Source organism: Bombus terrestris, chromosome 7, assembly GCF_910591885.1.
Source record: "Bombus terrestris chromosome 7, iyBomTerr1.2, whole genome shotgun sequence".
Taxonomy (NCBI): domain Eukaryota; kingdom Metazoa; phylum Arthropoda; class Insecta; order Hymenoptera; family Apidae; genus Bombus; species Bombus terrestris.
In genome coordinates, this window is record NC_063275.1 from 14,261,031 (window position 1) to 14,276,605 (window position 15,575).

Below are 15,575 nucleotides of genomic sequence, written 5' to 3' on the forward strand. Positions count from 1 at the left end.
TGCCAAAACGTATATTAATTCAAAAACGTAAATTGCTCTTTTATTATCCTCAGTATTTTATTAAACTCTCATATCGCCAAATATTTTAAAACACGAATGAATAATGTACAGATTAATTATCAATAGTAATTTGTTAATCTATTTTATTTATTTTTTATCTATTGGAATTTTATTTGAACTCAAAGTACGCTTCAAATATATTAGTGTCGTATCTTGCCAATTAAAATACTAAGGATAAGAGGTTGGCTGAAATTTAAAAGCACAAAAGGAATATCCTTCCATTCGTGCTGGTGATCATTTTAGCGACAATTCCGCGGTCCTTTAAATTACGAGAAATACAGCCGGCCAAGAACAGCCTCACGAAGAACAAGAGAACAGACCGCGTCTTTCGTTTATTTCGAACGCAGTCGGAAGTCCGCTCACGTCCACCGCCGTTAAGCTACTTCCTCGACGAGCAAACATCCAATAATTCTGTTCGTGCTTCTTTCCGTACGGCAAGGCGTTACGGTTAAGGCGGATTCGTAGGACTCAATTATACTCGACGACACGGACTATGCCATCTTCTAACGGGTACGTCGAAGAACGTTCGTGATAAAGAAGGAAGAAACGATGTCTGCTTTCTTAATTTCTTATTTTCTTTATTTAGAGAAGACAAGATCGTTTCGTTTTTGTAAAAAATTTACTTTTTTACTTGCGGTAGGTATAAAAGTGAATTGAACTGTAGGAAACTTCTGCCGTTTTTCATCCCTAAATTTCTTAATACGTTTACTTTGTCGTTTAATTTATAATTAGATGGTCCGGTTTTTGTGCATGATGATCCTATAGTAACTTCCATATCTTTGGTAATTTGTGAATCTACCTTTTTATAAAAATCTTTCCTTTCTTTATTGGAACCCCTTGTTCAAGTGTTTTCCATCTAGAAAGTGTTGCAGCGATCAAAATAGACGATCTACATACTGAGAAAAGGTATACAAGTTTTCTATCGCGAAAATTGCGTTGCTTGCTTCCTACGATAAACTAATGATTAGCATCCTTGCTCACAAACTACTTTTATATTACAAGTTTCTAAATTGGCGGAAGTTCTCCAATATCTTCGTCAGTGCTGCTCCCTGTTGGTATCAAGACGTATCTCACTTTCCATGTAGTAAGAAAGGATGAAAAGACTTGCAGAAGAAGTTAGGAGGAAGTTCGAATGTCAAGATACTAAATTGTGATCTTTAGATTCGTAGCATCATTGTCCAATTAACTTTAATCGTCGAGGTCAACTTCTCTAATTTCATCTCATTTCCAATAAATCTTCTATTATCCTTTTATTTATAATATCTTCTGAATATTTTAAGACTCTTTTTAAAGAAACCTCTCCATATACCTGAAATATGTAAATACTTCGAACTTTTCCTATCGAAACACAATTATTTTTGTCATTAAAATCCATATGTGACCACACGTGTGTTTTCATGTTTTGTCAATCGACAAAAGTGGAAAGCGTGCTCCTTCCGATTTCAATGCTGCTACAAGATCTGCAAAGATCATTTCCGGTTTCGCGTATGTCTTTTCCTGTCCCGTCGATGTATTTCCACGATAGCCGATCATGCGCGGAATCGTTCGAGATTAACTTGTTTTCCCATGCTGAAATTTCCGTTCCCTTGGGGAGGGTGGCGAAAAACAATCGTTTAGATTTGTTTGAAATAAAAGTATCGCGTCTCATCGATCGACCGAACCGTCCATTAACCTTCAACCCGTATAAACAATTTGCGTGCACCACGGAAACGTAACAATACGCGCTGGTTAATCACGTGAGTGCCCAGGTCTATCCGTAAATTGACTATTGATTGATTAGTTTCTTCTGTTTGATGAACAACAGAAGAGCCATTACGGCCGCGCTCTCGATTATTATTTAGACCGTGAGCGTTCCGTCAGTTCAATCGATAACAACTCTTTTTTTCCACGCAGCTCAGCTAACTAATTTTTTACTTTTTTTCTCTTCCCCCTATTTTTACCTTTTATTATTATTATTTCTCGGTACATGGTCAGGTAAATTTTTCCTTCAGATATTTTTATTTACATTCGATAAATGAGAATTCATTGCCTATTGTCATAATTTTTCATTAATCCGCCGATTTCTCCGATATTATCTTGGACTATTTTAAAACGCGACATAAGCCACGGGCAATATATTATTTCTTCCTTTTGCTTTTGTTTGCTATCTTTCTCGACGCTCTCTCCTCCGCTGGTACAAAGCACCAGGTGCGAGCAGCAGAACCGAGCGTTGTTACTTTCATATTAAAAGGATTAATGCAGTTAAGGATATACCGGTTCCACGTCGAAATATGCGTCGTATATTCGGCGAAGACAAAATTACTACGATGGGGGATACGCAAATTTACGTGGCCAGCCGCCATCACGGCAATTCGTTCGTGTAATTTATAAACGCACGAATTCCAGGGTTCTCCGACTCCCTATTGGTAACACTTTAAACTACGCTATAGCAAACAATTAGATTAAACGCGAATGAAACGCTGCAGGAAGGACTTCCTAGCACGTACAACACGCATGACATAATTATAATTTTCAAATTGTATTAAAGATACAATGTACAGTGGCAACGATATATTACAAAGAATTATCGAACGAAATGTGCGATCTTGATGCTATTTTGATTTTGTAAGATCTAATATACACGTGCTAAGGGAATAAACAGTTTATTTGTTTCTTTGCTGCAAAATGTTTAGCGTTAATGAATTTATAGGTTGCTTAACTATTGAAAAGGTATGTAAGAGAAAGTACAGATGTGACATTATATATATGTAAAAATAATGATACAGGTAAAGACGTATTTCAGTAAAAGTACTGTGAAGAACACTTACCTCGAGAATGTTGAAATCCTGTGCATACGTAACTGGTCGAACTATCTCTTATCATAAGAGATTTATTCTTTTCATAGCATATAAAATACATATTTCTACGCTAGTTGTAAGCTTTACATTGAAATTGCAGAATTTGTGCTACTGTAAGAACATGTACGTTATTTTCTCAAGTAGGTTTGAAAAATACGCCAGATGAAAGTGAAAGTAAGAATTACAAGGCAAAGCCTTTGACGATGACCATATCCAAACACGAACGAGTAAAGGGATACGTGCTTAAAAAGCCTGTTCGATAAAAAGTTCAAAGTAGCGTGTGTATAGCGAATAAGAAAGGTTTATGTGAGAACTACTCTCTGAATACAGTTCAGTGTTTCGAGAGTCTTCTTAAAGTTGTTAAAGTCGTCTTAGTGTTGCGAGAGTTGTCTTACAGACTTTATAGTCTTCTTAAATCTTATTACAGTTGCCTTTGCATTGTGAATTATTTTCGTGTTACATTAAATTATTACACTCATTCGTCGAACAATTGTCAAACAGCGGAAGAATGCTTGTTTATACTTTAATTTTACTAAAGAGGTTTTGATAAACAGATAGAGAAAGGAAAAAGGGAACAAACATTCGTTCGCTATGTTTAAATACACCTTAGAAGAGAGTAACGACAAAAGAAAAACGTATACTGAATTATCGATTTTATCGAAAAGAGAAAGAGATGACGAGACTGGCTAGCCAATGTCTCTGACGTCGGCTTAATCATGGGACAGCCAGACGTCTGAACGATAAATAATATTCAATCAGGGTGGAAGAGAATTTTGCGAGACTCAGGGCGAGCAGGGCTCGATCACTGTCACAAGGTTGCGTCCTAGAGTTCGACGTCCCCGATGGTAAGTTAACAGGTACATTGGGTTGGGATTAATATCGATCACCTGGTGAAATATGGCCATACTTTACATTCGTTCGTATTGAAATGGATAGTCAGTTTCTAGTCTATGCTATGGGGTCTGGTATTCATTTTGATAAGAAAATGGTGATATTTAAGATAAAAGGTATTAGACAGGATGATCCATCTTCACAAACATTATTCGTTTTTGTTACTACTTATTGTTAATTTTATTTTCACCAAGCTAATAAAAATATTTGGTAAAATTTAAAAAATTACAGTTCAAGGTAATTATAAGAACTCGCGATAAGATTAATGATAGTTAAGAATCTGACTTGAAATTCAGTCTGAAACGATTGTCTGAATCTTTAGAAAGAGAAAGAATAAAAGTGCAGAATAAGAATTTCATGGAATAAAGATGCAACATTTGAGATTCGTTGTATAATTTGTTAAATAATGGTTATTTTTATTTTACCATTAAATATAATAATTATTATTTAATGTAACATTTACACGACTGGAAAACCTACCTACAATCCAACACTCTATATTACCACTATCGTATTCAACATTTCATAAATGGAACTTGTCTGTACCCCAACACCGACAAACGTCCTGCAGCATGGATCGACGTAACTTATATCTTGATCCTAGTAGACAGGTACAATATTTCCCGCGTGTTGCGACATGAATTAACGCGATATTCCACGCAAGGCTGAATGCTAACAGAAAAAGCTGGAGACCGGTCGCATTTTAATTTGCGCATCCGTTTAGCGTTACTATTGCTCGCAATCGTGCATTCTCGTATTTTTGATATTCTATTACGATCGGGGATATTTATTTTAAAAAACCAGGAGTATTAATCAATCGTGGATCCAGTAAAATTTTCGCGTTCTTCCGATACGATGTCGTTATCACTCGGCGTATCGATAAAAAAATAAAAACTACATATATATGCTTGAAACGAAACAGGTTACGCAAATTGGTAACGTGTAATCTGTTTTCTTTGACATCGGTTCGGGCTTGTCTGCGTCGGTAATTCGAGACCCTGACAAACAGTTCGACTATGTCGAATATTTGTACGAACATATGCACCAGTAGCAGGTTTCCCTGCGATAAAACAGGAAAACATTAGAACGGTATTCAGTCCTAATTAATATTGATTGGGTTAATCATTTAAGCTCGGTGGAATGTATCCGTGATTCTATTACATCAATTATAAATTTCATATTCGGGAATTAATTACTGTATAGAATTTACCGATAATTATACAAATCGTTATCGGTAGTATCCACGGCAGTAACGTATTGAAATAGAAACACGTTAAATAAATTAAATCCTTTTTCTGTAACACGAACGGTAACGTGAAAATTTATTCGTAATCCAATATCGTTGTAATGTCTGCAGTTATCGAACTTCAGCAATACATGGTTCGAAACATTCCGAATCGTATTAAAATATATATCCGCGTTACAATTATTCTCGCTTCCTTTTGGATTTTTCGGATTTTTTATCAAATTTCTGATACGTATTTGTGCGTTATTACGTTGACGTTTGGAGAAAAAACTAAATATCCTATTTCGCTCTGAAACGACTACATATTCTAGAAGACTAATTCCTTTCGATAGAAGGATTAGGTAGGATATCGTGTAACCTGCCGCGGAGGATTAACGTGTTATACCCATATCCAACCCTCGTCACATTTAACCCTCTGACTTTCTTCATAACGAATTCGCGAATGCGTTGACACAGTCTTTCGTATAATAAAACGTAGAATTATCTGCTAAAAATAATATTTCCAAAATGCTCGACGCCCTTAAATTTCATCGTTGTAATATAAAATTCCCTCCGAATATATTTTATAAATACCGTTAACAATATTAATTCTTTTCTATTCTATTAATTTCCCTCTCTCGCGTGAAAATATTTAAACAAACTTCTCCAATATTTTCATACGTACTTTATAGACTATCCCAGTATCGTCTTCTTCACAGCCGAAGAAAAATAAAACATCCTGTAACGATACCGAGGAAACATTCCACAGACAAATATACACATCAAACGCGAGAGATATCCTTGCAACGTACCGAAAGTACGTGCAAAATAAAGATAACCGGCTGTTACGGGTAATCCCGTGGAAAATTCGAGAGGCAGTAAAGACGAGAGTGTTTCACATAGGATTAACGTCGCGCTCGTGACTCTAACCCTCCTCCGGATCTCGCCCTCTGGCTTTCCCTTGCGGCAGGGTCACGAGGGACACGCGATACAGCTCCCTTTTCTTCCGTCCCTCTTCTATTTCCCTCTCCTTTCCGCTCGGATCTGTCCCTAGGCTCTCTATCCTTCTTGTTCACTCTCGAGTCTCCCGTGACTCTATCAGATATCCGGACACATCGTGCAAATCCATCGTGATAGCGCGTCGATAACGACCGTTCGAAGGAATATGTCGCGGTGTTCGTGCTGTACACGCATCGAGAAACAAGCCACGACGGTTCGAGGGAACGTGACTCGACGTTTGTCGCCGATGGAAATCGTCGGGCGATTTCATTTCCATTAACCGCCTTGCAAAACGTGGCCGCTGTCAGCGCGAGCACGACAAAACCCGATGATTTATGTATGTATATCGGATCGATCCGCGAAGTGGATCAAGCTGAATCGAACGTAGTAAATTTTTTTACGTTGAGTATATGGTTTTCGACCTATGAATTAGGTAATTTTATATTTCTAATAAGTACATCGCGGATATTTATGTAAATTTGTATTACAATAAATATATTCTAAAAATTTGCATATTTATATCGTAACCTATTAAATATTATGACGAGTATCGTACTTTCGATATTTTATATATTTTTACATACTATGTGCTTTCTATGCATTTTTACACCTTTGAATTTCTCATATGTGCATAAAAATTCGCAGCTTGATAATAAGATTTGATTCGGACGAGCAATGATGCTACGTTATTTATGTGCATTCGGTTATGTATATTTTTTATAACAAATAAGTAAACAACGCTGTATTTCTAAAAATATCGGCCTGTCGAATCGCACAGTTCTCGTCTGCGTTTATAGAAACATTGCTATCTCACTGCGGTAATATCATGCGATTTGGCAAGTTTATATTACTCTCGACGATATATTCTTAATGAACTTTGTTATTAGAAACTCTGTTATTAGAAACATAAAACTGCCTAAATGCATAATATCAGCGCTACGATACTGTAACAATATCGCACCCAGTAAATATTGATACTGTTGAAATTTTCCTGTAATACAAATATCGTTGATGCAAGTACTCGAGAGTTGTCTGTAAATAAAGAGATAGAAGTAGCATTAATCGAATCCTTAAACGGTATTTATTATTAGTCCTAATCGGATTTGCGATCGTTTTATATAATAACAACACTTACGTCGATTACGCATTTCATATTTGATTCGATTGTAAGCGGATTTCGGATTACTTGATCTCTATTTGCACGAGCGCGTTTCCAATTAAATCAATCTTCCTCGATTCCAGCGGTGAATTTTGTTTCGCTCAGCCGATACCGATTGACAGTTGTCAGCCGCGTAAAAATTGTCGGAAATCGTGATCGAAAATTACACGAGTACACTTGGCAAGGCTTTTAACCGATCGTTCTTCGCTCGTTGAAAATAAATTATTCGCGGTCGAGAAGAAGTTGGAAACGAGACTCCTTCGTACAGTAACGTTACCGCAACACGTGAGAGGGATCCAAGGATCGACGATACACCAGAGACTGGAAACGTTATAAGAGCGCGCTGTCTGCATCGAGAACGTGAAAAAAAGCGACTAGGAGAAAAAGCTTACATTGAAGAAACTAAGCAGAATTCAATAACAACTTACCTTCCAGCCAGCGGCGACCGCGATGTTCCTTTCGAGCGATTCTTCCGAGAAACTTTGGTCGCTGCGAGGGAATTCCTGTTACGTAACCTGGCGAAGAGTTGCACCGTACTTTCAAATAGGGAAAGGTGAACCGGAATTAATCGCGAAAAACGATGTTCATTGCCGTTTCTTGAAATTTTCCGTCGATAAAACGCGGAAAACGTTTATTTGAAAAGGTTAACATTCGGTTTGAGGAGCAAAAGCAACAACCAGGAAAAGGATAAAAGTCAAAGCGCTGAGTATTTATTGAAAACGAATCGCTATGTACAAACGTATTAAATACACGTGTGTGACATTTATACAGGGAAAAGTGGAAGGGATTTCGAGTGTTAAACCACGCACAATAGTCAATACGCCCACTGATAAACGATAGATAACTGGCCCTACAACGTACGACCGTGAGCAGCCAACGCTTATTTGCAACCCATTCACCCGTTTATATTTGCACGTGGAGATTGGTAGACGTGCTCGTGTTCCGCGAATCCACGAATTTCGCGACGTTTATTTGTCTAAACGAGACGCGCTACCATTTCTCCGCCTTCGTCGCTGAATTTCGATCGATAGCGGTAAACCAGAGAAATTGCACCGTTTTTTTCCTGAAATTTTTAACCAACATTTCCAAATGGAAAAGTTTACGATTAACTATATTGTCATACAGACATTTTATTACGTGCCATTTTGTTTGTCTGATAGCTAACTATTCTGTTGCGGTAAATATATTTCAATTAGTTCCAATTGTTGCTATCTGTCAGTCAGCTATAATTGCTTTTGATTTGTATATATTAAGTTGGTCGGAAAGTTCTACTATGTTTAATTATTATCATGATTATTATTTTGACAGGATAGAAGTCGATTGTTCTAATTAAAATTTCTATTAATTATTCTTGGATATTAGTAATATTCATTATTATTTACGATAGTCATCTAAATGTTTGGCAATTTATCCGTCGCTGTTGAATATTTCATTGTCATTATTAAAATATTCTTTCAGTGTTTCTATAGGCTGATTCTGAATATTCGACATCTTTTCCATCACAAAGTTTTACGAAGATCGATCAATAGATCCAAAAAACCTTGTGAATCCTTCACTACGAATTTTCGTATCTGACACTCATACGAAACACATCGACTGAGATACACTTTGTTATAAAATAACTTATACATCAAATTTCCAATTGCAACTAATTTCTCCAGTAGTATTTAATACGTATTTTAAAAAATAAATAAATATATTATTTTCCCGCATTGAGCGTTTTTTAATCAGGTTTTTACGTTTCATTTTCATTGTACCAAATTGTTGTAATCATATAAAGGTACTACTATATGATGCAAAATTTGATATACTTAAACCCAATTAAACACTAGGTAAATGATTCAATAAATATAATGGCGCAAATATTTTTTGTAGCCACGATACATTCGTGAAAAACCATAAACAAGGTCTTCAAATGCAGTAGTAAAATCTGGCTGCAGAACTTTCCAAACAACCTAATACATAAAACAAAATATATGTATTTCGCCAACACACATGTCGTGTTAAGAAGATAAAACTCACCAAACTGTTTCACAAACAAAATCCACCTCTCTGAATCTTGAAGGAACAGAGAAGGAAAAGAGCAAAAATATCTTTATATAAGGTTTCTCGCTATTTATCAAAATTCGTTATGAGACACGTTGAGGAGATATCGATTCGATGTTGCGTCTCTATCAGAATTGGAAAAACGAAAATTCACGCGCGGCCGATAGAAAAGGAGAAAAAGCGCGATCGTGTTTCATAACGAAGGTAGCGGATATTAAATTCTATCGGCAAACGTGGAATTCCCGTGTACGCGGCACTTCCGTGTTCCGACTTTTGTTTGCGACTCGCGGACCAACAACGAAAACCGAGTGCTTCTATTGCGTAAATACGCGCGAAAAACAAAGCTCGTTTGCAAAGGAGAGAAGGGGCCTGATTTCGAACAGTGAGAGTAACCGTTTCTATTGGGAAACGTACGAGGATCTTCCACGAAAAATAAAAATTTTCCATTTGTTTTTCATCATAAAATTGCACTCTACTTGTGTAAATTCCATTTCTCGGGAATTTCAGGTAGCGTCTAATTAATTGAACTCCTGCTCAGCAAGTTTTATTATCTAAACGAGACATCGAATTTTCATTATACGAACCGTTTAGATGAATGAACTTTCGCCGTAAAACAAAAAGCTAGATGAAAATTCATTTCCCATTTTTTCAACTATATTCAACACAAAATATTTTGCTGAATTTATAATGTAAATTTTTAATTCAAATGATTATTTTCTTTATCTCCATAGATTTCATGAGGACAGGGCTCTCTAAAGTATAAATATAATTATGAGTTTATTAATATAACTTATATTAAATTGTATGTATATTTTAAATTTTCTGGATTTTTTGGAACAGACATTAATTTCGAGTTCTTGGCCCATTGTTTATTTCTTTCAGTGCCTATGAAAATTCTAAATTTTTCGCGATATTGTTATGGATGTTCGAATGAATCGTGGATCTTCCATGACGCAGTAGCAAACGAAATGAACTTCATAATAAAGTAGTACAGCAAAATAGTACACTCCTAGAGCGCACTAATAATTTTTACCGCGCGCCGCGTTATGTCTCGGTTGAAATAAAAACGGAGGCGATAAACTATATGGCCGAGGCTGGCACGCGAATGGTCGAGTCCCACTTTTTATGCTCGAAGGAGTCGAACATAGCGACGATGAAACGTTAAAACCGGCCCGTGGTCCCGGCCCCGTCGCTTTTGAAATATAAGAACGCACCGCAAGAACAATTAATGGAACGATTTCGGTGTCTCCTTTTCTTCCGTTTTTTTTTCTTTTTATCAATGGAATACTGGTCGTGCCATATTTGCGTATCCGAGATTTTGTTATTACAAACTGTACAAAGTATCTCCTTCCTATGTCGTACGATATCATATCGCTACAATGGAAACGATTAGTTCAATGAATTCTCTTCGTCGCTTAATCTTCAACGATTTTTTCGATATATATATATATATTTATATTTATATTTATTTATAGGTGTATCTCTCTCTGTGTTATACTCTCGACCATTCTCTCACACTTTCGCTCTTTCAGCCTTTTTTTTTCATGCGACAGAAATTCTTCCTACAAACAGAAACGATTAAACTAATAGTATCACAAAGAGATATGTAGGATTTCGAAATATTAATAAAGTAATGAAAATTCTTCTCGTTACCGTGTCACGTTACTTCCGTCCGATTCAGAATTCGAACATTTTCAAGCTGATATGCATTTCTTCCTGTTCCCCGGACAGAATAAACGTTATCTCGTCGGAACGGACGATATGTCAATGATACGTGATATTCAATCCTTAATTAATAATATTCACTCTATCGGATAATCGATAATTTCAATTTTGATAATTAATCGCGCGAAAGGAGTCCGGTTTTTCTTTGCTCTATTGATTGAACGCAAATCGAATAGGAAGCGTCATAAATTCAAATAAATTCGAATAAACGAGGAATTAACGATGAAAGAAGATCGGGCTGAAATGAAGAAGATAATGACCACGTTGGTAATTGAAGAAAAAAAGAGAAGAAACTGCTGAAATTCACTCGATCTCTAATTTTATCCCTTTTTTTTCTTCGTTCTATTTTTCCCAAACATACGTGCGACCGGGCGAAAAATTCTTATAATTTTTGCTCCTTCAATTTGTAGGAAGTTTTCACTGTGCGCACGTGTCGCCTATATCGTTCGTTCGATCGCACAGAAGACGATCCACAAAGTCGAATTAAAATTTCCCACTGATAATAATTCGTTAAGCTCATCAAAGTGGATATGTACATCGATTCCATTTAGCCACGCGACTCCCTCGTGTTCTGTACGATCGATCGCGATTTCCTTCTTCTTTTCATTTCTTCACGCTTTTTCGTCCCTTTATTGTTACTCAATTATTTTTTCCTTCAGATCGTAACGCTATTCTCGATCAGACGTTTCAACGAATTGAACGCAAATTTCGATCGTTTTTTGTCGTGTCGAAGGGAAAGGATTCGTACGAGATTTCGCATACAGGTTCCCCTAATACAATGGCAGTATTTACTTAGTGTCGTCGACCTTAATTTTAGATTATATTATAAAGTACCAACGTCGTGTCATAGACAATATCATAGACTTTTTCATATTCAAAATGAAACCACTCTCGCTTAATTTCAGGCAGCGACGGTTGTGTAGCTCTATAGAAAGACCATTTATCGATATTTGTCGTAACTTTTCTGTTTGAATAAACGTTTGAAGGACCTGCGCAGCGTAAAATATAACAATTATTGTGTATTATTCTTCGTATATATCGCGCTCCTTTTGCATATGGAAAGATAACAAATAATAGTGCTGGATCGACGGTCTCTTTATCGAACCACTTTCAGTCGCGTGCACATTTATCACTTACATTTCCTACGGCGATTTATATTTTACAGACCACCAGAGTGACTGTTTTTAGCTGAGTAACGTTATAAATTTTCAGAACAACGCGTCGATTTATCGTGCGATCTAGCGTCCCTCGTACGCCATCATTCTCCACCATTCATCCTCGTTTCTTTATTATTATCCTACTCTCTTTATTACCGTCTGCTATGTATTCTGTCCTACGAATTCGTTCTAACAATTATAAATTTCTCATTGTTCCGCATTGAACACGATTCATATACCCGATAAACATTCGCTCGTTACAAATACCTATATTTTCATAATACGTCTTTCTTCGTAAAAATCTTTGCTTGTTAAAAAAAAAAGCAAAACAAAGAAAAGCCATAACAACAATAATTTCCCTTCCTTGTATCTTTCAATGACTCGTACCATTTCTATTAAAGATAAATTAAGCATCTACATCTGCAACAATAGAAGTCGATCTAACACACTACAAGGACCTTCGTAAATTAATTTTCTTAAGCACGAAACAGAATATACCGTGCATTCAACACGCGATAGAGGATGGAAGAGAAAAGAAGCGAGAAGTCACATGATCGGCAACGAAACGCAAAATCGGTGAACAATTATTCGTACGAACTATTTTGTACCCTCGATCACGGGGCAAAAATTCGCTGTAAAAGACGAGCAAAAGTATATCCACCGGGTAAATGGACCGTGTATATTCCTTCCTATAAACGTAACTTCAGGTCACGCGAGCTTCTCTCTCTCTCTCTCTCTCACTCTCTCTCATACACACCCTTATTCACCCCATATACGTTCCCTGGTCTGTAGAACGACGACACATTCGACTCGCGGTATCGCTAGTTTCGGTCCTCGGGACATCGAACAAGCGTCGCGAATCGATAGGTCGAACGATGGCGGGAAACGACGCCGCGCGACCGCCGAGGGGAATGCAAGCTGCTTGAAAACGGCGCTCTCTAATAAATTTTACGCTATCGATTAAACCCTTTAACATCTCTTTACACGCTATATTTATTTTCATTTATATATTATATATATATATATGAACTTTTTTTTGTTTCTTTATACTTGCAACCTCTAGTGGTATTGTCAAACATTTATGCACTTCGGCTAAGCGCATCTTAAGCTTATTAGTAGTTTCAGGGAACTTAAACGTAAGCCAGCGGCTCAAGGAATTCCTTTTACCTCGTTCTTTACATCGTTCAGCCTCTCTCCTCTCAGACGAATCCAACCAGGGACTAATATATGTACTTAGATTATCTCTGCGTGTATTTAGTATCGTCTGTCATCGAACACGATCAATAGTTTTATGCTTAGCCAAGGCCAGGAGCTGCCCACAAAAATTCTCTAGAAAAATTCACGCGTAATCCCCGGGTCCTCTTTCGTCGGTGACATTAAATGAAATCTTATGAAAGAAGGATCGCGTGTACATTCAACCGTGTTGTTTCTTCTGTCGATTTTTACCCTGGCTTCCACCAGGTTCGTGTTTAAATACGGTTAACGAACTAGGAACAGGTTTTCTAATGTCGTCTATATTATTCGGATTCGTCTTCGATTTATGTTATAGGATACACAATATGGTAGAATATCGTTCGATTATTGTGTCCTCGGTTATTTAATACGATAAGAATTGTTACAACGAAGACAGTAAGAAGCTATTGCTGATTTATCAAAATCGACGACCCGCTGTTCAACGTTTCGAAGTTTGAGCGACCCTTTTATTCCTTTTTGTAACTTCTAGACACGAAATGGTTACGGGGAGCGTTCGAGAGGGTAGAAATCGTGTTTCTCGACCAGATAGAAACACATACGGGCAAGAGGCACGTGGAAGAGTTTCCGGAAATGATTCGCCATGGTGGAAACGTTTGTTGTATCTTCGCGATTTTCCAAAGTCCGAGCCACGTGTATTCTGAACGTGACATGAGTGCCGTTGCGGCGGGTGTCATAAGCTTGTTTGCTGACAGTATCAATTTCAGAACGGCGTGTGTGCGATTTATTGAACGTGCTTTCCGCCCACTGGCCCGCGCTAGAAACGTTCCATTTCGTATCGGATGTCGCGGCTGGAGATCCATCCTCCAGATGATTTCACGCAGGTGAGTATATTCGTTTATTGTGCTTTACGTAGTTATATGCATAATTATAGTCTCATATTCCTTCACCAAATAAAATTGACAAAAATATACAAATTTTTTCTTAAATTATAACGATTTTCTTATAATAAAAGTTAGACCATTCCGTAAATATCAACGACGGAACATGTTGATAACGAATCGATATTTTAAAGGTAATCAAGTAGTATGAATCAAGCTTTCACTATGTGTAATCGTACAGTCTTTAAATTCGTTTGAATAATTAATAAAAAAAAAAAAGAATTAAGAATTGATCACGAATCACATGATCACGATCAGACATTTACCTTTGTTCCTGACGATTCGCCGTTTCGAACTAGATGGATTTTGACCTTGGTGTACTAACTTGGTCTGACTTGGTGTATCTTGGTCGTCGAAGGACAGTTCCACCAGTTTCCGTTCAGCTCGCCGATCATAGAAAGCCGGATAAGATTCCAGCCTTCTAGTTCTCTGTATCAGGTGTCGTTCGAGTCGACGTGCTTGTAACCGAGATTTTTCCGCTGGAGGAACATGTGGATTTCCCGGAAGCTCGGTCTGTCCACGTCGTTCCTATGCCAGCACTCGCGCATCAGCTCGTAGATGTCCTTGGGACAATTCTTTGGTAATGGTAGAATAATCTGCGAAAAATATCGTTCGTCCAATCGAATCTATTGTCAAGCAAAAGAATATTTCGAGATCTAGATTAATCTCATTTCAAATTTATTTAGATTATAACTGGGTAATTAAATAATTAAAAATTAGTAATTGCAAGTTAAATAATTAAATTATTTACTTTGAGTTAAGATTACTTTGATTATTTCTCATTATTTCTTTAATTATTTTATTTTAATCTAGTTTAATTTTAAATATAAATTTCAATCTTCTGATCATCTAATTTAGAATTATTTTAGATTTATCTCTAGTATCATAACGACATCATAGTTAAAATGTTATTGTTTGGAGATTGAGGTTTGTGGTATACCGTACCCATAAATTTCAATTTTTTAAACAGAAACAATTGTTCAGAGGAGGAAAGTTAATCGAGAGGTTGAGAACAAATGGCAATAAAAGATTTATAGTGCATTTAAATTGAAGGCACTCGCTAGATTCATTAGTCTGTGTATGTTAACATAACGTGAGGAAAACATCGAAAGGTACTTACCCTTCTATCGTCCTCTTGGTAAAAATAAGTTGCATTCTCGACGATACGATGGTCAGGCAGCTCCTCGAACGGTTGTTCCCTCGCGAAGGTTAAGATTTCCCAAAGTGTCACTGCGAATGACCAAACGTCGCTCTTCGACGTATGTCTTCCCTGAATTCATTCAAAATTATATAATCATAATTACATATAGGTAATCCAAAGAAATAGAATCAATCTCCATAGTG

General features: G+C 36.8%; 1 protein-coding gene across 7 annotated transcripts in view; it reads right to left on the reverse strand.

Moving 5' to 3' along the window:
* Positions 1-7,859: 7,859 nt before the first annotated feature.
* LOC100645287 (discoidin domain-containing receptor 2) overlaps positions 7,860-15,575 on the reverse strand; it is a 220,535-nt gene continuing 212,819 nt past the window's right edge. For all 7 annotated transcript variants that reach the window (XM_048407894.1, XM_048407895.1, XM_012310312.3 and 4 more), the window contains 2 exons: positions 15,352-15,501; positions 7,860-14,827 (listed from right to left, as the gene is read on the reverse strand). In XM_048407894.1, coding sequence (XP_048263851.1) covers positions 14,666-14,827; positions 15,352-15,501 — 312 coding nt within the window. In that variant the 3' untranslated portion in view covers positions 7,860-14,665. The remainder of the gene's footprint in view (positions 14,828-15,351; positions 15,502-15,575) is intronic.